Source organism: Crocuta crocuta, unplaced genomic scaffold (genome assembly GCF_008692635.1).
Source record: "Crocuta crocuta isolate KB4526 unplaced genomic scaffold, BGI_CrCroc_1.0 scaffold143, whole genome shotgun sequence".
Classification (NCBI taxonomy): domain Eukaryota; kingdom Metazoa; phylum Chordata; class Mammalia; order Carnivora; family Hyaenidae; genus Crocuta; species Crocuta crocuta.
The window spans coordinates 3,978,809-4,001,958 of NW_027529175.1; the positions used below are offsets into that span (position 1 = coordinate 3,978,809).

At 43.8% G+C, this 23,150-nt stretch overlaps 1 protein-coding gene across 9 annotated transcripts in view; it reads right to left on the reverse strand.

Annotated features, from left to right (window-relative positions):
• Positions 1–23,150, reverse strand: part of EFCAB6 (EF-hand calcium binding domain 6) — a 239,973-nt gene that overhangs the window by 182,497 nt on the left and 34,326 nt on the right. For 7 of the 9 annotated variants that reach the window (XM_077757996.1, XM_077757994.1, XM_077757995.1 and 4 more), the window contains 2 exons: positions 11,893–11,981; positions 7,635–7,701 (listed from right to left, as the gene is read on the reverse strand). In XM_077757996.1, the coding sequence (XP_077614122.1) occupies positions 7,635–7,701; positions 11,893–11,981 (156 nt within the window). Of the gene's footprint in view, positions 1–7,634; positions 7,702–11,892; positions 11,982–23,150 lie in introns of those variants that run through there. The other 2 variants (XM_077757997.1, XM_077757998.1) reach the window with 2 other exon arrangements.

Genomic DNA, 23,150 nt, shown 5'->3' on the forward strand with positions numbered 1-23,150 from the left:
TAAAAAAAAAAAACCCCAAAAAAAAAAAAAAAAAAAAAGAAAATCTCCCTGGAGAGATCTCCCATGCTGAGCACTGTAAGCCAGGATGCTAGTGAGATGTTTCCTTGATGGGGAACCAATGCCACGGAGCGTCCTAACCAGAGGGGCCTAGGGAGATCGGATTTCTGTTTTGAACAGATAACTCTGAGTGTCATGCAGAATAGAGATTGTCAGGGGTCCCAGAGCAGGAACAGGAAAAGCAGTCCAGGGGTTCCTGACAAAGCACAGGGTGGGGACATCAGTGGCAGTGGGGACGGCAGTGCTCATGGGTTCCCGATACGGCACACAGGATGCAGCAGACAGAACTTGCTAGCGGATGGGACATGGGAGGGGCCGATAAGGAAACGCTGCGAATAAGATATAAGGAAAAGTCGCTGATTACTCTGCAGACGGTGGTAAGTCCCAAGCCCGTACGTACCTGCGTATGCACGGCACAGAGCTCTCTTTGTGGCCTAAGCCCACAAATGACCACATATTATCATTTCACTTTCCATTTCCATGTGACAACTCATGTCTTCTCTCTCCCCCCCCCCCCCAAAGCAGACTCCTGATTTTCGGAGTAACTTCTACGGCCCCAGCGCTATGGCAAGTTCATAGTAGGCTTATTGTCACCAAGAATCACAACGATATTGGAAAAACCTCACAACATTATTTCTCCATCTCACAGCCCAGGAATCAGACTCCAGAGAGACCTGCTTGCTCCGGGGCACGCGGACAGTGAGCACTGGGGGCTCGATGCACGCCCAGCTGGGGAAGCCAAAGTGCCCCAGTCCATCTCCCCAACAATCTTGACTAAACTATTGATTTTGCCACATGCAAGAAGATTAAAAAAAAAAAAAAAACAGGGCACCTGGGGGGCTCAATCAGTTCAGCATTCGACTTGGGCTCTCACAGCTGATGAGTTCAAGCCCCACGTCAGGCTCTGTGTCGACAGCTCGGAGCCTGGAGCCTCCTTTGAATTCTGTGTCCCTTCTCTCTCTGCCCCTCCCCCTGCTCCCACTCTGCCTCTCTCTCTCTCAAAAATAAATAAACATTAAAAAGAAAAACACAAAAAAACGTAAACTTAGTCTGAAATGATACAAATTCTGATGTCACAGTAACTTTGCCTTAGCTTCCTGATGGAGCCTTTAGTAAATTAATAATAGAGCAACCAAAAATAGGTCCTGGGATAGAAGAATCTTCCATCTAATTTTTTTCTAAAATGGCAACTGATGATTTTGTTATGTGAGATTCTCCAGATCAGAATGTAAGCAGTGCACTTCATTTAGCTGCACGCACACACGCGAATAAGAGCTGTGACATTATTAATCACTATATTCAGTTATGATTGATAGACTTTTCTGCGGGGAGGAAAAAGTGGCTCAGATACAATCTGTCCCAACAGCTCTACGATATGCTAATATTTTCTTCAGATGAAAGAGGAGATGTGTTCAAATACCTGCTATAATAGGCAATTAATACCAAGTGCACCAAAGGAGAGGTGATAAAAGTCGGATTAGGAGAATATTATAAATTAACCAAGAGCTTGTGTGTTTTAGTAAATGGCCTCATTTTGAGTTTGACACAGTCTTTTTATTAGGCAAACAGACTGCATTCTGGTACATTCGCTCATGCTAATGTGGTGTTCTAATGTGAAGGTACGTTTATGAAATGGTTGTGATTCTAATGACTGTTGCTTTATTTCTCAAGCAATAATTTTTTAAATTTCTTTCTCTCTCTCTTTCTTTTAGGAAAACTCACCTATTTAAGAAAATGAATCGACCCATTACTTTTGTCTCTTCCGCATGAGGATATTACAAACCAAGCAAGCTGCTCAGGACCCCTCGTTATTTACTAATTGCTTCTGAAATGATTAAGGCTGCAGCCGTCCTACTCCAAGGCACCGAGGTAACCCCATAAAAACCTGTGTCAGATCACTTGGTGTCCAACAGACAGAGTAGTCACGGCTGGCTGGGTGGACCAGATGTTCTGACATCATGGCGCCCAGGCTTAAAAAAAAAAAGCATCCCTGATTTGGGTGGCAACATGGTACGGGAGCAAACAGCCCGGGGCTCTGGATGTGTCTGTTTCTTTTTCTTCCTTTTTTTCTTTTTTTATGCCTTTGACTGAATTATACATGCTTGAATTCTGGTCTTCAGTTAAGAACTTTTTTTTCTTTTTAATATAGGGCCATGGGGAAGGGTCGTGACATCTCTAAACATACCCTGTGTCCTTCTGTGGGTCAGATAGCTTCCTGTCTCTCAGTTACTCCCTGGTCACGGCTCACAATGACCATCCACCCCACTTCCAGTAACAGGATGAGATTTTCTGGCATTTCCACCCCACGCTTAGGGAGTAGGGGGAATTGACAAGAGATAAAACAGAGTAAAAAGCCCCAAACTTGGGTTAGCCCCCAGCGCGCTGAAGCTTTGCCTTAGTCCTTTGTTTCCCTGGGAGATTCTTCCGCTGGAGAATGTCGCAGGCCTTGGCCCCTGCCACTGCGGCAGGATGAAGCTGGGGGCCTGAAGGGCCGGCGTGGAGCATCGAAGCCTGAGGACGAGGGAAGGACCGTGACAAAGGCAGGATGTCAGTGAGGAAAGGAAGGAAAACTCACGAATGCCCCCTTGAAGTAGACGCTACTTGGATAAAGAGAGGACTCTGGTCGGAACAAAAAACTCCACTCGGGCATACGGCGAAGGTGAGCAAGAGGCTTCTCTGTGCCGGACTGGTCCTCCCGCAGACATAACGAAGAGCCACGTCTGCTGAATGCAGAGGAGGCATCCATACCTCTCCTACACTGGCCTCGGAGAGGCCGGGTGGGTTAAGGGCAAGGACTCTGGAACCTCGCGGCCACGGCCGGACTGCAGCTTCTCTGCCCACCAGCTATGTGGTCTTGGTCAAAATGCTCACCCTCTGTCCTCACTTCCCTCCATATCAGTGTGGGGTAAGGATAGTAGCTGCCTTGTGGGGCTCCCCTTGAACGAAATAATTTTTTTAAAAATTTTAATGTTTGTTTTTGAGAGAGAGAGAGACACACACACACACAGAGTGCAGCAGGGGAGGGGCAGAGAAATAGGGAGCCACTGAATCCGAAGCAGGCTCCAGGCTCTGAGCTGTCAGCACAGAGCCCCACCCAGGGCTCGAACTCACAGACCGCAAGATCATGACCTGAGCCGAAGTCAGACACAACTGACTGAGCCACCCAGGCGTCCCTTAAACGAAATAATTTAACACCATACAATATTTAGAACAGCTCCTAGTAAGTGCTCAATCATTGCTATTATTCACAGAGCTCGCGAAATTCAAAACATTACATAGTGTCCAAAGGATTAAGGCCCGGGGCCTGGGGGATCCTTTCGGTGGCAGGCTGAAGCGGATGCTGTCGGTCGCCTTCTGCAAATCCACTCACCCCTATTCCCTTCCCCTTCTAACAAAACCCTCCATTTTCCATTTTTGGTCAGACACGTACCCTCCGGTGGCCCTGTACTTCAGGGGAGGGAGTCAGGCCACAGCCCCAGGAAGTAATCAGGGCTGGTTCAGGCCAGATGTGCCCGATTCCCACTAAATGCCTCTGCTTCCCCAGGGAGACTACGAGGGCGGAGAATTTAACAGAAGAGAGACCTCAAGGACCCATCGAGCAGAGGCCAAGTCATGGCACAGAAGAGGAGCAAAGGAAAGAACATATTTGTGACCCAATGTAAAGCAAGGGTCGAGGGAGTAAGAGCAAGCGAGGCAAGCACAGGACTCAGGGTCCCTTCTGAGTAGGACCCCCTGCAGCGCCAACAGGGGACCAGGACCAGGTGGAGCCAGAAGATGGTGCCCTGAGGACTACCTGGGCTAACAGAGCTTCTCTTCTCCCACATACAGCCCCCACCCCCACCCACCCCGGGATCAGGCTGCAGCTTGTTCCCATGAAACCAGGGATCCCAGTCACTGAAAGATGGAGACATAGGACCTGAAGGTCATCCCGTCTGGCCCCCCCATCCCACCCCGTGACCGACAAGAGAAAATGAGGCTCAGAGAGCCCCAAGGCCCAACTGGATAATGAGCGGGAACGTGAAGCTATGTTGGAGGGTCTAAGTGTCCGTGAAGAAGGGAGAGGCTGAGGAACCAAACATCAGACCAAGCTCGCTGCACAATTAGGAAACACAAGCACTGGGGTTCGGTCGGTTTGGGAAACTAACTGCTAACTATATGTTAGTTTAGGAAGGTTAGGGGCGCCTGGGCAGCTCAGTCGGTTGAGTGTCCGACTTTGGCTCAGGTCATGATCTCTCGGTTTGTGGGCTCGAGCCCCGCATCAGGCTCTGTGCTGACAGCTAGCTCAGAGCCTAGAGCCTGCTTCGGATTCTGCGTCTCCCTCTCTCTCTGCCCCTTGCCCGCTCACACTCTGTCTCTCTCCTTGTCTCAAANTTCTGAGACATTTGCACGCATTCTTGGCTCTAACAAGCCATGTGGACTTATATTTAAAACAAAATAATGAGCACTCTCTCGTTCCCAAACCAGATAGATCACCCGGCGGTGACAACATATGTCTAAAGACAGCCTGTTTTTAATAACTCCCAGGTATTCGTCTCAGCCTCCAGCGCTCATGTGCAGACCCTTTGCGGGACAAGAGACTTAACTAGAAATACGCTACGATACATAGCAAACAGGTGAGCATATCTGGTTTTGTTCTATTTATTTGGGGAGTGGTGGGAAGGGAGGAGGTTCACTGGTGTTCCAGCCTCTCCTGTAGAGGCAGCTGGCATAATAATCACACAGTGATGGCTGGCTTTGTCCAACTGCTCCAGGTGCTTTACACGCTGGGTGTTTTTAAGCCACACTCCAGCACTTCTGTGAACTAGGATGTAACAGGAAGTTACTCAGATAGGAGGGCGGAAAGCTCTCCGGAGAAGGGAAGAAGGGAACGGTGTGTTTTGATCTGCAAAGCCAACCCAGCTAGGTGTCTCCCCAGAGAGCCCACTGATAGGTGTGTCTTGCCCGACAGCCCCGTACGGGAGCCAGTTTGAGCTGGATGGGAGCTGAGGACCTGTGCCCAAGTCCCCCTGGGTTGTCCTGGAGTGAGTCACCTTTTGCTCATTACAATACTAAGATCGCCTCCCGTAAGCGGGGTTTTTCGCCATTTTGTTTTGAACATACGAAGTATGCACACTAGCATGGTGACGTGCTGGCATGTGCCATTGAGCCCAAGTGCCTATGTCAGCCCCTGCCCTCAATACGCGGAATAAAAGCTTCCTGTCCTAACCCCCCAGGGAGACAGTGCTTTGAGAACGATCTCCCTGTCTCCTTACTTGTAACAGGTAATACAAAGTTCTTTGCTTTCAACATTTCCTTGGGCTGAGTTCAGTTTGATGCACCCCAAGCAGTAAGCCCCTTGGGCTCAGTTATTCTTTGACGTGATGTTATTGTCCCCACTAACGGAGGAAGAAATGCAGTGATAAGGGCTTGTCGAGGCCGCTGGTCAATGGCAGAGCTCCAAGATGGAGACCCAGAGCGGACCGGGTCCCATTAAAAAGACAGCCACAGGCACTCGGTGGAGTCGCTTGTCCTCAGCAGAGCAAACCAAAACTTATTTGAAGTTTCATCTTCTCCAGGAGTGGAATTTGAAAGCCAGTCAATCTGGAATTTACTGGTCAGCACAGATGAGGTCATCTGTCACGTGGGCCCTCTCTATTCCTCCCACTCCCAAAGAAAGCTGAGGTAATCCGCCTCATAAGACCCCTTGTCCTCCGCCCCAGGGAAAATGACCTGGCCTGAAACAACCCTTTCTTTCCGTCCGCTAACAGCTTCTTGCCCAGCCCCCCTCTCTCTATAACCCAACTCCTTGCAGCTCCCCTCTCCTTTGCTTCCTGGGATGGTGCTCAATTCATGAGTGGCTCAAAAAGCCAATTAGATCTTCACATTTACTCGGTTGAGTTTTGTGGGGTTTTAAACAGGCCCCAGGTCAGTCTTGTCCTCCTCCACCTGCGTGCCCAGAATCAGGGTCCCAGGTAGAATTGGGGCTGCAGGGGATGCTGCCCGAATGCACGGCAGGGCACTCCCCGGAGCTGCCCAGGGATTTAGCGCTACTGCAGTCACCCCTCCTCAGCTTTCTCCCCAGAAGTTGCTAGAAAGCTGCACTGTGGAAGCCCACTGATTAACTCACTCCTAACCAGCAGGAGGGCTCCCCCCGCTGTTAGGATAAGAGGGAGGGGGCTGGGGTAATAGAAGAGTTAGATCAAGGGCTGGCTCGTGGTGGAGTCCCCTTTTAACTGTTCTCATCGAAGCCTTATCATTGGTAATTTCCAATCCCGGCCTAGGTCCGCACACGCCACGCTCGCTGAAATGCGCTAATTTTTTTTTTTTAGTGTTTATTTATTTATTTTTGAGAGAGAGAGAAAGATTGTGAGCAGGGAAGGGGGAGAGAGGGAGGGAGATAGAGAATCCCAAGCAGGCTCAGCACTGCTGGCGCAGAGCCCGACACAGGGCTTGATCTCACCAACCGTGAGATCATGACCTGAGCTGAAATCAAGAGTGGGGTGCATAACTGACTGAGTCACCCAGGCGCCCCTGAAATGCTGTATTTTTGATCCACGATGGTGTTTATGTTGATATGATGATTCTCATAAATGGTTGACTTTCCCAGGAGTATTTCACGATTAACACAGTTTATAGAGAGACAAATTAAAAGTGTACCATAAATAATACCAATCAAATGACATATTTCTTACAGAGTAACAAATGAACCATAATAGCAAAACCAAATAATTACACCAGGGTTCTTACTAGTAAAGGCTATAGTTAAACCAGAGTTTTAGGAGTATATAACGCTAAGAAATATCACATTGAGATGAATTTTCTGGTGTCAGTGGCATCATCCAGGGAAATTTAGACAAACACTTTGTGGATTTCTGGCTATTTTTTATTTTGAAATGCATGAAAATCTCAGAAGGTTCAAAATGGAAAGAAAATTTGTCACATTTCAAACCAACATATTGAATCGGGTAAATTAAATCATGATTCTCAAACTGCTCGCATAACTGACAGGCTCAAATGCATTTTAAAAGGGGTCTGATTCCAAGCCCAGAAAGCCACCAGCCTCTCCTCCCCTGCTGGCTGTGTGCAACGATGTCCAAACGGAATCAGCAAACAGGAGCAGAGCTATCTGCCCGTCTTCTACAGGTAGTAGCTTCTGTGGCTAAATTGCTCCATACTTAACTATGTATCGCTCGGAGTTTTACCAGTTCTTTTTACCATGCTGCCCTTGATTGGCATTTACTGCTGAAAAGCAGGAGTTTTCTCTTTCTAAAGAGATCCTGGCTTCAGCCTTCGACAAATCCAGAAAGGGCAGCCGTACTACTGAGGCTGTAAAGTTAATACAAAAGTGATTAATATTCCAGGACTTCTGTTGGCGTCATTCATTCATTCAAAGGGACGCCATCCCAGGCAGTGGAAGCCACCTGAATATAAGCTTTCGCACGGGCTCGTTACAGGATCTATTTGTCAGACAGCTTCGATGCGAGAGCACAGACCACGAGGTGTGGCTCATTCTATTTCATCTACCTCTGCTAACAATGCCTTTTGACAGAAGGGATGGGGGGAGGTGGGGGGGAAGAATTTTAAAAGATCTCTATTACCTTTTCTCCTACTTGGATTTCAAGTTCTTTAACTGTCCGACTGCAATTCATTTCATTCCCACCTCCCCTTAAAAATAAAAATAAGAACTTTTTGTTAAAATGTTTTAACCAAATAAATGCTTATGTAGGGTATGCAGAGAGCAAAATGATAAGTATTTCTAAATTATATATTTATAAGCGCACGGTATTTCTTAAGCACTGCTGTCGGTCAGCAGTGTGGACCTGGGCAAGTCCCTAGCTTCTCCGTGCCTCAGTTTCCTCACCTATAAAATGAAATATACTAGCATTTCTTCCTCCCAGGTAGTGTTGGAACTGAGTACTTAGTGCTGACACTTAATGAGCACTTCCTATGAAGAGTCCCATCTGATTTAATCCTCAGGACAACTGTGTGGGTCAGGGGCCATCATCGTCCTGGTTTACAAAGAGACTGAGGGAGACGAAGGTCACCGGTGGAGAAGTCGAGGTGCTGGGCCACACCCAACACCCCTCAGCTCTGCTGCAGTCCTCTGTTCTGACCTCTAAGGGGTTCCCAGTCCACTCCAGGGACCTCAGCCGCGCTGTAAAAGACTCCATGGTGGAGGTGTATCTGTACCATCCCCGTGGCTCCATCTGCTTTTATTAACTAGTTTTTATCTCGCATTATGCATATGCTTATAAACTAGTTCAGAGCCCCTCTTTGGAACAAACTGGTAGAAACCTACAAGCATAGAAGCCAGGAACAATCCACCTGAAGGAACAGCTCTCTGGGTAAAGCAACGGGCGGACGGACACAGTGGCATGAAGCCGAGGGGGCCGGAGCTCAGCACGTCTGTCCCAGCTTTGCTAGCTGTCGGTGGCCATGGAGACCAGAGCACGCCCCGCAGGGCAGGGGACCTGGGTGAGTGCAGGGACAGAAGCAGACGCCAGCTCGGCAGCGCTGTGGCCATGGTAAGGGAGGCGGACTTCATACTGGGGTAACCGGAAGCCACTGGAGCGTTTTCAGCAGAAATCAACTTCATTTACGTTGGAGGAAACTGAGGCTGGAGGATTAAGTGCCCAACTTCAACATGGAAACTCGCCAGGAATCCAGCCTTATGATTCTATATTAATTGTAATATTTTTTATGTCTTAATTATGTATTGAAGAGACAAAACACTGTTTTTAAGATATGCTTAAGATTTAAAGAAAAAAAATCAGACAAATGCTTGTGTACCCACCGTCAGACGGAGAACAGAAGCAGCGCGGGTGTCCCCGGAGCCCGGCGCGAACTCGCTCCCAATCTCAGCCTCCTCGCCCCCCGCCCCCGCCCCGCCTCAGCCCGCAGGGCAGCTCCCCGGCCCAACTCCATTCTGGCCCTGTTTTTCCCTTTCCACGTGGCCTGACATCAGGGCTTGAGCCTATGCTATGGCAAGAAGAGGGAAGGGCCCCTGTGTTCCCGCAGAAAGAGACCTCAGCCTTACAGATTCTAGGCTGGCAAATACTTTATTCCCCGCGCATCAGAGAGGCCTTCCCACTGTCCCACACCTGGGACCCCAGCCTCAGTCTATGGTACGTCTGGTTTCTCCTCTCACTGCCTTTCCTGTCCTCTCTCTGTGCTCTGCGGCTTCCCTGGGACGTGCCTACGTAGGCGTTTCTTTGCATTTGGCTGCCGTAAGCTCCTCAGCCGTCACCCTTTCCAATATCTCTCTTCCCTATCCTTTCCCTACCCGTCTGGAAATCCAATAAGAAACCTCTTGGCCTTCTCTTTCTCTCCACTGTGTCTCTCACACCTGTCCTCTATATTTTATCTCTCTTTGTCTTTCTGGATAACTGCTTTGGAACTATTTCCCACTCCACTAATGCTCCTTTCAGCTGTGTTCAATCCACGACTTTCACCCAGCCACCAAATTTTATATCTACAATTATTATTGCATCTTCCAGTGCCAGAAGGTCTCGTCCGTACTTCTCCAAATATTTCTTTTTTTTTTTCCTTTTGGCCTCGTATTTTGTATTTATATATTGAGTCCATTCTTTCATTTCTCTGAACATTCTAAAACAGTTGTAGATTTTATATCTGATAGTTCCAGTATTTCGAGCATTTGGATATCTGATTCTAGGGGACACTTTCTATTGATTTGCCATCCTCACTCTTTGTCTCTTCGTATGTTTTCAGTATTTTGTGTGTGTGGTCTGATATTACTGGGGACTCTGGAAACTCTTTAAGGGCTAAGTTGAAAATGTATTCCTCTACGGAAGGCCACACCCAGTCCAGGACCAGTTTTAAGTAAATTTTAAGTAAATTCCTAGCCTAAGACTTTTCAGACCACACAAGTAGCATTATTTCAGCACTGACGTGCATAAATATTGACTTATTGTCCTTTACCCAAAAGCAGTGTGGAAATAAGTAGGTTTCCTCACTGTGCCCTTCTGTGATGCAGATTCATATTTATAACTTGTCCTTACACGAGGGTTTAGGCGTCCTAACTTTATATGTCCTGGTCTTCTGTTGGGTCCCTCCACCTTGGGCAGGCCCTCTAGGGTCTGTCTCCTATCCCCTCCACTCCAAATAGCCAACCAAGCTGAAACACAAATCCACTAAGACTTAGCCAACACTCTCAGCGCAAAAGCTGGCTTTAATCTCCATGTCAGGTTGGCCTCTAACGAGTCTTTACTTTCTGGCCAGCTCACGAATGAATGAAAATGTGTGTATACATTTTATCTGATATCAGTCAGTTTAATTGTTTCCAGTGGAAGTGTGTTCATGGATATAGCCTACCATATTACTGTATTACCATACTACCGTATTGCCGTATTACCATACTACCGTATTGCCGTATTACCATACTACCGTATTACCATACTACCATATTACCGTATTACCAGAGGGAGCATTTCCATTCACTACAACTTATTATCTCCAACAGTAAAGAAAACTCGGCCCCAGGAGTTAAGTCAGTTTCCAGCTAAACCTTTCAAATTTAGTTTAAACATTTAGCTTTTTATGTTTAAGGAAGTAGCTTGTGATCCTTTTCGTCTCAAGCTAATTATTAGACTGATGTTTCAGTCTAATTAAAGGAACAAAGACAAAAGACAGCAAAAGAACTCTCCTGCTTTCGGGTTTTCTAGTTGTTTAGCTTTTCCGACAAAGAACATTCAAATGAGGGGACTGTGTACCTTATCACAGATGGGGACTGTTTTAGGGTAGGAGCATCAATGTTCAGTTTATAAAACAGTCATTCTTTTGAATAAATCTGGAGATGATCTCAGCCCACCACTTACAGATCATTAACGAAACAGAGCACAGGGAAGTCCCTGGCCACCTCGGGGCTAATACTTCGTCACTCTTGGCGCCGCTGCACTGATTCTTTTTTTTTTAATTGTGGTTAAAAAAAAAAACAAAAACCCTGCATGACATAAAATTTCCCATCTTGATCATGTTTAAGCGTGCAGTTTAGTAGTGTTAAGTATATTCACGCTGCTGTGCACCACATCTCTGAAACCCACGCCCATTGAACAACCCCCTGCACGCCCTCCCCTCTGCTGCGTGAATTCTTACACCTACGCTGGCAGCCACGATTGCTTCAGTCAGGAAAGCTATCATGGCAAAACTTGCTAATATTTCAAGGTAGGATTTAACTCTTAAAACTGCATGACTCCTGAGAAAATGCGGTTTATTCATTTAGAGTCAGAGAATCTGAGTAATTGTTTTACTAAAACCGTCTTTCCTACATCATGCGCTAGAATCAAAGAACCTTCTGGCTGATAGAGACATGAGGGTTCATACCCTAACACTCCCCTTTTGCAGGTAAAGCAAATGAGGCCCAAGCGCATGCTACAGTTATAAAATACGAAGGAGCTCATACAGAGATCTCTTTAAAAAATATTTCATTTCTAAATCCTAAAACATGATCACTTTTGAATTAGAGACATTAGACATAAAACTAAAATGAACAAATTTCTACTTTGCATCTTAATATTTTTACTTCAAAATTAAAATGTATTATTTTCAAACCTGAAATATACTGCACATAATCTGTGTTAGCATGGTCCTAATTTGTTATGTTTCCATTTCTAATACAGTATTATTTCTTTTATCCTGAAATATATCCTACATTGAGGTTAGAGACTTCTCCACATAAACTTTTGACTGAGGATTAACTCCATTAAATTCTATATGAACAAGCTCTACCAGCTCATCTTCCATACATATCTGTTGACCTGACTGCCTCCCACGACCTTACGTCCTCTCTCTTATCATTCCATAATTCACATTTTCATACAAACAAAAGAAACCACTTACCTCTTTATAACATTTATATTTAGGCCCATTCCACCGAACCTGGACAGGAATTCAAGGTAAGGAATGGTCCCAGAGCTGGTGACGGGGATCTACATTCAAACAAGAAGAATGATAGCCCATTAGAGGATTCGGATCCGAGTAGTAGACAGCAAGGAGGTCTCCTGGTGTAGGACAGGGTACCAGTAGAGGGATGGGTATTCCAGGAGGCATAGCTGCTTCACCCAGGTGTCTGAGTTGACATACATACTCAGTAAACTGGGTACAAACAGCATCAGTGCCAGCTCAATCTGTGATCAATTAAAAGTCAATGAGTTGTCTACAAAATTATCTGAAATCTGGTTCTATCTAAAACATAAAGTAAAATTAGGGGTGCCTGGGTAGGTTCAGTTCGTTGAGTGTCCAACTCTTGATTTGGACTCAGGTCATAATCCCAGGGTCATGAGGTCAAGCCCCTCATCAGACTCCACGCTGAGAGTGGAGCCTGCTTGGGATTCTCTGTCTCACTCCCTCTCCCCTGCTCGCAGGCTCTGTCTCTAAAATAAAAATAAATAGGGGGCGTCTGGGGTGGCTCAGTCAGTTGAGCATCGGACTTCGGCTCAGGTCATGATCTCATGATTTGTGAATCTGAGCCCCATGTCAAACTCTGCGCTGACAATCAGCTCGGAGCCTGGAGCCCACTTTAGACCCTGTGTCTCCCTCTCTCTACCACTCTCCCACTCGTACTCTGTCTCTCTCTCTCAAAAATAAACATTAAAAAAAATTAAAATGAAAATAAAAATTTTAAAAGTAAAGTAAAATTAGTAGAAATATATTCTAATATATATTTTATATGTATTTATATGTGTATATATATATGTATAAATGTATATAATATATGTATTTGTCCCCAGGATGCTCTGGACACAGCACAATTTTACCCTCTGAGTGTCATGTGCCCTTTCTGTACCTTCATATACTTTAAAGGTAGGAAAAAAAAGCGCCATTTTTAAATTAAAAATTCTATAAACGACATTATTGGGTCAAGTGGGTCAATATGGACTATAGGTTAAAGTATTATCTCAATGTTTAATTTGCTACTGCTGATAACTATACTGTGATGATGTAAGAGAACAGTTTTTATGTTTAGGAAACACACAGCGAAGTTTTTACAAGTAAATAACCAAATATAAGCAGCTTCCTCTCCAACAGTTCAGAAAAAAATCATGTATCCAGTGTATATGTCTTGTAGAGCGTTTGCGCCTCCACACAGACCACTCATGGGACACAAAAGATCACAGGAGAAGCAAATGAGATTATGTGTTCACAACAGGCAAATCCGGGTAAAAGGTCTATGGGTACTATTATTTGTATTATTCTTAGTCTTACAGATTTTCTCGAGGTTTGAAATTACTTCTAAAGAAAAAGTCTAATTTTTTAAAAAGTGAAAATAGTTATCTCCCCCAAAAAAGATTAGGAAACTAAAGTTAAAACATGGAATCCATACAGATATATTTGATTAAGCCTCGTGCAAACACACAAAGTACGGGTTTCCGTACAGCTGAGTGGTTCCAACGTCTATATAGTCAAGTTTGATGTTCACTTAGCCCTTAAAATTCCAGCCTCGAAGCCTACATGGCTACCTCAGTCTTCCCCAAAGGACAAATTTCTCTTTTCTATTTAAAACATGTGTGACTAGGAACTGGGACCAGAGGGAGAGTGTCACAGGGTGGGCCTCTGTGAAGACGTGTCCTGAAAACAACATCCATGATTTCTATTTCGGACAGAGTATTTTTTAGGAGACCTAAGTTTGGGGTAGACACCTCAAAGTCTGCCTGACCTTATAGAAGAAGGGCAAGAACGGAGTATATGTGTTACTCCAAGACAGGAGGCCTCACGGTTTGGGGAGTAAGACTTCATGACGAGGGAGAAAAATGTACAATTACAGAGCTCATACTCAACAGATGGGCACAAGCACTACCCTTGGTGTCTTATAGGAGTTAACTCCTGTGTCCCAAAACCAGCCTCTGAGGGTGTGGTCATTTTCCACATTTCACAGAGCAGAGATGTGACCTCCCTGCTTGGTGCTACCGTTAAGTGTCAGAATTCTCTGTGACTCCAGAGCCCAAGTCCCTGTCATTGCACTAACCACTCTGCGAAGAAAGAAGGAAAGAAGGAAGGAAGGAAGGAAGGAAGGAAGGAAGGAAGGAAGGGAGAGAGAAAGACAAAGAAAGAAGAGAGGAAAGAAGGAAGGAGAGAGAAAGGAAGGGAGGGAGGAAGGGAGGGAGGAAGAAAGTCCCTTTACCTATTGAAGCTTGTCACACTTCACATTGTTACTTATGGTCTAATGAAAATTCTAATCTGGCAGCACGTTTTTGCAGTATGTCCAGCCTCCAAAGCTCAGCCCATTAAACAACCAAAGAATCTAGTCTAGAAGGAGAGAGTCTGCTAAGAATTCACTTTTTCAATATTTGAGATTCTGGCAAACATGTTTAAGGATCGTAACCACCCAAAGATGAATCACTAAAAGTAAACACTTAGACTGGGATGGGGGAGGGTGGTGTTTAAATCCACATCCATCATGTTGACAGGTGTGTTCAACGACACCTCTTTCCCCGACGCTGCACACAACCTTTGGGACCAGACCACAGCTGTGTTTGTCTTCTCTGGAATCTCTTTGCCAATTCAACTTCATTTATAAAATTTTTATTAACATTCAGAGACTGAGGCCACCTTTATAAAAAGATTCACTCAACCGTTAATGGAAACTAAGGTTTAGGGCAGTGCCTTCCAAGCGATGTCTCATCGTTTTTACCCTGACCAGTCTTCAAGACAGTCCAACATTCAAACATTCTCAATGTGGTTCTTAAAATAAAATTAAAGCTAAAGTGAACCCACTATAACTGGAAACTTCTTTTCTAACGTTGAGAGTGAAATTCCCAGGAAATATTTTGCCAGTTTTTTATGTTTCCAGTTAGGCTTACATTCACTATTGGAAAAGGGATTCGTTGGTAAAAGAGCTAGAGAATTCACCTGCACTGTGAACTCCAGTGACTGGAAAGAGAAACCCTGCCTCCATTCCCAGTGAATTTGGCTTCCTAAAAATGCATGCCATTCCAGCCTCCTCGGTTTAAACATGGGTCACAGGAGCTTGAGGTTCTAGAAAAGCCATGCTTATTCTTTCAACTAGACTACCAGGACCTGTTTTTTAAAGTCTTTGAATCTCCACAGTTCTCAGTGTGTTCTTTCAAAAACAGATGTAGCTTTTAAAAACAGATACACATTTCACATTTTCTGTACTTTTCCTCTTCCTGCATAGCTGAGTAGCTTGGGAAGGTTGTCAAAATTTCAAATTAACATTAGATCATGAATATAGGGAGAATTAGCAGCAAAAATCTCTTAACTCTCCATTTGGTGTAAATGAAGTACCAGTTAAATCAAGCTTATGAGGAAACCAATGCCGGGTTTGCAAGGACAAATGTTCTTTAAACACAAGAGAACAGTACCGGCTGCACTCACGACTGGGGGCAAATCCAAACCACAGTGAGTTACCACCTCCCACCTGTCAGAGGGGCTGAAATCAACAACACAGGGAATAACAGGTGTTGGTGAGGATGCGGGGGAAGGGGAACCCTCTTGCACTGTTGGTGGGAATGTACGCTGGCGCAGCCACCCTGGAAAACAGTGTGGAGGTTCCTCAAAAAGTTAAAAATAGAGCTACCCTATGATCCACCAATTGCACTTCTAGGTATTTACCCAAAGGGTACAAAAATACTGACTTGAAGGGGTACACGCACCCTGGTGTTTATAGCAGCACTACCAATAAGAGCCAAACTATGGAAAGAGCCCAAATGTCCACCAACTGATGAATGGATAGAGAAGATGTGAGGTAGGGGTGTGTGTGTGTGTGTGTGTGTGTGTGTGTGTGTGTGATGGAATATTGTTCAATCATCAAAAAGAATAAAATCCTGCCTTTTTCAACAATGTGGATGGAGCTGGAAAGTATAACGCTAGGCGAAATAAGTTAGAGAAGGACAAATACCATATGACTTCACTTGTATATGGAATTTAAGACACAAAACAAATGAGCAAAGGGGGAAAAAACCAGAGGGAGACAAACCCTGCAACAGACTCTCAGCTCTGAAAAACAAACTGATGGTCACCACAGGGGAGGGGGGTTGGTGGTGGTGAAATAGGTGACGGGGATTAAGGAGTGTATTTGTCAGGATAAACAGCGGGTCTTGTGTGGAAGCGTTGAATCACTATAGACTGTACACTTGAAACTGATATTACACTGTGTGTTAACTACTCGGAGTTTAAATAAAAACTTAAAAAAGCGAGAAAGAACATTACCACATGACACAGCAATTCCACTCCTAGGCCTGCACCTTAGAGAAGTGAAAACATATGCATGCATTTTTTAAGTTTACTTATTTATTTTGAGAGAGAGAACACGCATGTGGAGGAGGGACACACAGAGAGAGAGAGAGAGATGGAGAGAGAATCCCAAGCAGGCTCCACACTGTTGGCGTGGAGCCCAATGCAGAGCTCAAACTCACAAACTGTGAAATCATGACCTGAGCCAAAATCAATAGATGGACGCTCAACCGACTTGGCCACCCAGGTGCCCCTGTACATGAATTTTATTGCAACATTATTCACAAAAGCCAAAAAGTGGAAACAACCCAGAGGTCCATCGGCTGATGATAAACACCAGGTGGTCTATGCATATGATGGACTATGATTCGGCCATAAGAATGGATGAAGCCACAACACGGACAAACTTTGAACACATGATGCTAAATGAAAGAAGCCAGAAACAAAAGACCATGTATTGTATTATTCCACTTATAGGAAATGTCCAGAAGAAGATCTACTGTGACAGAAAATATATTAATGGCTATCAGGGACTAGAAGCGGGGAAATGAAGGTCACTACTAATGGGTATGGAGTTTCCTTTTGGGGTGATGAAAATTTCTGAACTAGACAGCAGTGATGGTTGTATAACCCTGAATATACAGAAAACCAGTAACTTGTAAATTTCTAAATGGTGAGTTTTATTATAATAGAAATCATATCTTAATAAAGTTTTTAATAAAAATGTAGATTTAGGGGCACCTGGGTGGCTCAGTTGATTAAGCATCTGACTCTTGGTTTCCACTCAAGTCACGATCTCATAGTTTCTGGGATCAAGCCCAGTATCGGGCTTTGCACTGACAGTGTGGAGCCCACTTGGGAGTCTCTCTCTCCCTCTCTCTCTGCCCCTCCCCTGCTTTTACTTGTTTATCTATCTCTCAAAACAAAGAAATTTTTTAAAATGTGGATACAGTCAAAAGTGACATGTGAAATCACTGATATGTATTATTAGTGAAATTTTTAGTTAAAACGAATAAAGGGGAAACTTTTTTTTTTAAGGAGAAAAGCTCTTCATCTTTCTCCCATCTTCCCTTCTTTCCTGTCCCCTCCCTAATAGGTGAGTCCTAAAGTCTGATGGGGCAGAGAAAACCAATGTCTGCCATGCTGGGGGGACCATGGGAGCCCAGAGCAGGATGTGACCCAAGTGGGGTGAAGAGAACATTCACACATAGGGGCGAGGTGCTGGGGATGGGAGATGATTGCACACCAGGGAGACTCATCCAATAAGGAAATATACTAAGAATCACAAAAGCCACAATTCTCATTGTCTGAAAAGGTAATTGCAAATAGGAAAAAGCAAGAAACTTAGAAAGAACCCTGAGGTGTAGGACAAGAATTGGCAGTACTGGGGTAGACTCGTGGTTTTCAATATAGAGAGGGGCTGGGACGGAAACGAACAGAGGTGGAAATGCGCGTATACATGTGTGTTGGGGGAAACACAGCTCCTAGAGCTCTGCCCACTGAGAGGCCTGGAGTGCCATCCCAGTGCCCAGGGCCCAGATGCTGGATTCTGAATTTCCTTTCCACTGAAAGGAACCAAAGCTATTTAGAGAAATGGATGATTCCAAGACTGAGGCAAGGAAAGTACAGATGAGTTTGGAATCTCTTCTATGGGAAACCAAGGAATGCTCCGAGAATGATGGGGGCATGTCAGAAGGACACAGAAACCAGCTTGAAGGGGGCTCTGACTGGTCAAAGGAGAAACAATTTAAAAATCAAAACAAATGAAGAACATAATGGATCATAACCAATTCATGAAATAGGAAATCTTGAGTCCCTGCAAATAAAAACAGTAAATCGGTAGATGAAAGTTTGGTAAAGAATGGAATATTTACGTAGTTTCAAAATTTCCCCACAAGATGCTTACTAATTACAAAGCAGATAAAGAGTACCTTATCGTGAAAAAGCCAGACAGATCCCGCTGACTCAAGTGATAAAAGTGAACATGAGCAGTGATGGCACAAACTTGGATCCCATGCAACCTAATAAAACGCAATGAGAATACAGCAAGCGGCATTTCTGTGGTGCTCTTGCCAAAGATGCGAGCCTCAATCTAGTCACGAGGAGACATCAGACAAACTCACACAGGGACACGCGACACCCTGTCATCTTCAGAGTGCTAAGGTCCAGAAAGCTAAGGAGAGACTGAGGAACTGTTCTAGACTAAAGGACACTTGGGAGATACAACGACCAAATGCAATGTGTGATTCTGACCTGGACCATACGAGACATGCGTAGAATGACTGGCAACCCCAGGCTGGGTCCTGGGGCTGAGATGGTAGTCATCAGCTCATGTTAGTATCCACATTTCGATGGTCAGATTGTGGTTATATAGGATGCTATCCTTGTTTTTTATTTTATTTTATTTTTGAGAGAGATAGACAGAGGCAGAGAGACAGAGAGTGAATGGGAGAGGGACAGAGAGAGAAGGAGACACAGAATCCAAAGCAGGCTCCAGGCTCTGAGCTGTCAGCACAGAGCCTGNCGCCCCAGGCTATCCTTGTTTTAAAGGACACACACACATAGGGGCGCCTGGGTGGCTTAGTCGGTTGAGCGTCCGACTTTCGCTTAGGTCATGATCTCNAATAAATAATTTAAAAAAATAAAGGACACACACTGAAATATTTGGGGTGATAGAGCCACTTACTCCCAAATGGTTTAGGGGCAAAAAAAAAAACCTGCTCTTCCTACTAACTTCCAACTTCTCTGCAACTTTGTGACTGCTTTTTAAAAATGATAAAGCAGAAGTTGTGGCAGATACAGCTCATAACAGACCAATCTCCCACACAAAACAACTATAAACTGGTAAATACGAAAGCAGGAAGACTTTGGAGAAATTCAAAACTCAGGCAAGGGGACAAGTATGGAGGGAGTTTCCTGTTCATAAAGGCTGTGAGCCTCAGAGTAAGGCACAGTCACTTCCCAGCACAGAGCAGCTAAAACCCCAAAAGAAAACCCAGTGTCTCACTGGCCTAAAGAACCAGTGTGCATATTCCGAAGCAATCTAGCCACTAAAAATGTGAGGGAAATCTCAAACAGGAGAGAGAGGGAGACCCGCTTTCTGTTCTAAATTCTGTCCGAGTTTCCAAATGATGCCCGAACTCGGCGGGTGGGAGCCAGACTCAGAGACCCACCGAAAAGCAAATAGGCCAAACTCAGAAGCAACCAACTGCTCACTGCGGGCAAGACAGAGTTTGCAGGTTAATTCCTGCCAGAGCAGAAGCATCAACAGTCTTCAGAGGAATGTAACAGAATCTAGTCTCCACAGCCCTGTATTCATAATGTTTAGCCCTGTACTGTCTGATGTGCAGCCACAGTCACATGTGGCTGGTAAGCACTTGAAATGAGGCTAGGGCAACTGATGAACTGAAGCTTTTTATTCAATGTTAATTAATTTAAAATTTAAAATTAATTCAGTGAGGGGGCTTGGGCGGCTCAGTTGGTTAAGCATCTGAGTTCAGCTCAGGTCATGATCTCACAGTTCATGGGTTCAAGCCCTGCTTTGGGCTCAGTGCTGCCTGTGCAGAGCCTAGAGCCTGCTTCAGATTCTGTCTCTCCCTCTCTCTCTGTCTCTCCCCTGCTAATGCTTTGTCTCTCTCTGTCTCTCAAAAATGAATAAACATTTTAAAAATATTTAAAATCTAACAACATCTAACAATAGTGGGTTTGATGAATCAAAAAAATAAATTAATTAAATTAATTCAGTGGAAAACTTTTAAGTATGTTTGGAATGACTAAGTATGTGAAGCTGGTATTTTAATTATAAATTGTACAAAATCTAAATATAGATCAAGTATTTCCAATGGGAATTTAGTATGTGAAATCATATGCAAGTGTAAAGTATATAGCAGGTTTCAAAGACTTCATATACAGAAAAGTGCAAAATAACTACTGACTGTCAATTTTTAATAGTGATAACATGTTGAGATGACATAATTTGGATATGTTCATTAAATAAAAATATTCAAATTAATTTCACCTACTTCTTTTCAGGTGGCTATTAGAACATTCCAAATTACACATGTGAGTCACTAAGAATTTTAAAATATATATTTTTTTAATTTTAGTTTTCAGTAATCTCTACACCCAATGTGGAGCATGAACTCACAATTCCGAGATCAAGAACTGTAGGCTCCACTGACTGAGCCAGCCAGGCACCTCTCACACTGTATTTCTATTGGATAGCACTGGTCTGGGATATAATCCAAATACAGTAAAACCTTGGATTGTGAGTAACTTGTTTTGTGAGTGTTCTGCAAGATGAGCAAATGTCTCTAATAAAATTTTAACTTGATAAACGAGCAACGTCTTGCAATATGAGTAGTATGTGATGCTGAACATCACAATCACAACTGAGCCAGTGGTTCGTCTCTCTCTCTCTCTCTCTCTCTCTCTCTCTCTCTCTCTCTCTCTCCTTCTCTCCCTCTCTCATTGTAGGACTGTGGATGATTGCTTCCCATGCTTGGATGCTCACTCTCAGGCTGCGGTGTTTGGCAGAAATCAATGATTTTTCAGAACGCTAGAAGGTGCCCACAAGTGACACTAGTGTATTTTTTGTCACTTCAAAGCACCCATGGACAGTCCTTTGCTTTTCCATCCAAGAGTAAGCTTAGGAGTGCTTTGTTTCATTCTAGGTCAGCCTGCCTGCAGATATAGACCCTTTCCTCTGCTGCCTAATTGCCAGTTACATTATATAAAGTACATAAGTGTTTATTAATATTCTAGTACAATCAACATCTGTGTGAGCATATACAATGGCCCACACACAGAAAACGACTGAACAGTGGTAAGAAGGAGATGATTACAATGGAAGTTAGGAAGGAAATCAAGAAGTATGAACAAAGTATGCAAGTGGCCGAAATTGCAAGATTTTATAAGAAGTCTATATCTGCATCTCATCTGCAGAAGAGGAGGAAGAGAAAAGGGCAGAGGAATCCCTCGCTTCAAATGAGATTTGGGAGATGTGTAAAATGTAGGAAACAGTGCAAAATTTTGTAGAAAAGCATCACTCAAATAAGGCTGGAGCAGTGCGAGCAATGAATCTGTTTAACCACAATGCAATGTCACATTTCTGCAAAATCCTCAAAAGGAGGCAAAAGCAAGGGTCATTGGATAGGTTCCTTGTTAAAGTTGCACAAAAAGAAAAAGATTCAGTTGAGCCGATAGATAGCAGTGATTCCATTAGTCATAGTGAAAGTAGTCCTACACGATAACCCTTCTACCTCTTGTCTCCCTCACACTAGCCACAAAGGTTTTCAAAGGTAAGTGCAGGGTAATTTGTTTATTTTTCTTTATAGTTTGTATTTTCTTCACTATTTTATATTATATTACAATATTGTAATCATTTTTATATGAATATTTTTCGGCTGTGGAATAAATCATCGGGGTTTCCATTATTTCTTATGAGGAAATTTGATTTGATACACAAGTGCTTTGGATTACGAGCATGTTTCCAGAAGGACTATGTTTGTAAACCAAGGTTTTACTGTATATGCAAATATGAACAACCAGAAAAATGTGATCCTTGTTAAGAAAAAGAAAATCAATGCAGGCCAACCCTGAGACAACCCAGGTATTAGATTTATCATTCCAGGACTTTATTTTATTTATTTTTACTTTAGAAAGAGAGAGACCACAAGGTGGGGAGGACAGAGAGAGAGAGAGAGAGAGCATCTTGAGCAGGCTCCATGCTCAGGACTTGATCCCACAACTCTGGGATCATGACCTGAGCTGAAATCAAGAGTCAGACGCTTATCCAACTGAGCCACCAGGCACCCTTCATTCAAGGATTCTAAAACAGCTATTTTAACTATACTTAATGAGTTAAAAGAAATATACCCATAATTGAAGAAAAAACAGGAAACCTACACAGATAAATAGAAATCATAAAAAAGAACGAAATGGAAATTCCAGAACTGAAAAATACTATGTCTAATATTAAATATTCACTGAATGAGCTTAATAGCAGAATAGGGATACAAAGAATCACTGAACTTGAAGACAGATTAGCAGATCTTATCCAATCTGAAAAATAGGGAAAAAAAAGATTTAAAAGATCAACAGAGCCTCAGGGGCACCAAAATGTCTCATAGAGGATAAAGTAAAAAATATATATCAAAAAATAATGGCTACAAACTCCAAACTCAGTGGAAAACAAAATTAAAGGAAAAGAAATTCATGAAACTACCATGGTATGCTCAAGAAGAAAGAACAAATAAATCTACAATTTTTTTTCCTAAATCAGTCAAAGGAAGGAGAGCCAATCCCTGAGGCTAAGACTGGAATTCAGGTATACCGGAAATTTCTCTGGGCTGTTTGTTTTCCTAACACAAAATTTCCCTGTGGTTAAAGAACACAAACTGGGTTGGGTTGAGGTAGTCAACAAAGTCTAGATGGAAATAAGCTTTTAAATACCATAAAATGCTAGTCTCTGATGAAGTAGTAATGAATAAGTAAAAATATGTATATTTCTGTGTCTGTGTGTGTGTGTGTGTGTGTGCAAATTAATAATTGGGTTATTGGGTTGGAAGACACACTACTGATATTCCCAACCAACTCTTCTACTTTGGTATTATGATATTGATTCCTATAGATTTATTGTGAGAGTGTTTAATTCCTATTGTATTGTGTATTCCTTTTTTTAAGGTCCCGAGGACTGAGACCTCACCAAGTGTTCACTAGTTACAGCCCCCTAGTATATCCCACTGGAAGGCCCCAGAGCCTGTCCTCCATACCCCTCCCCAAGTAACTGCCTCACCCCTGCTGTAAACCCTTCCTCGGCCCCCTACAGCTTCCAGGACAGAGGTCAAAACTCTTTACGTGGTACTTTCAGGACTGCCCCCCCCCCCCCCCCCCGTCCACAACCC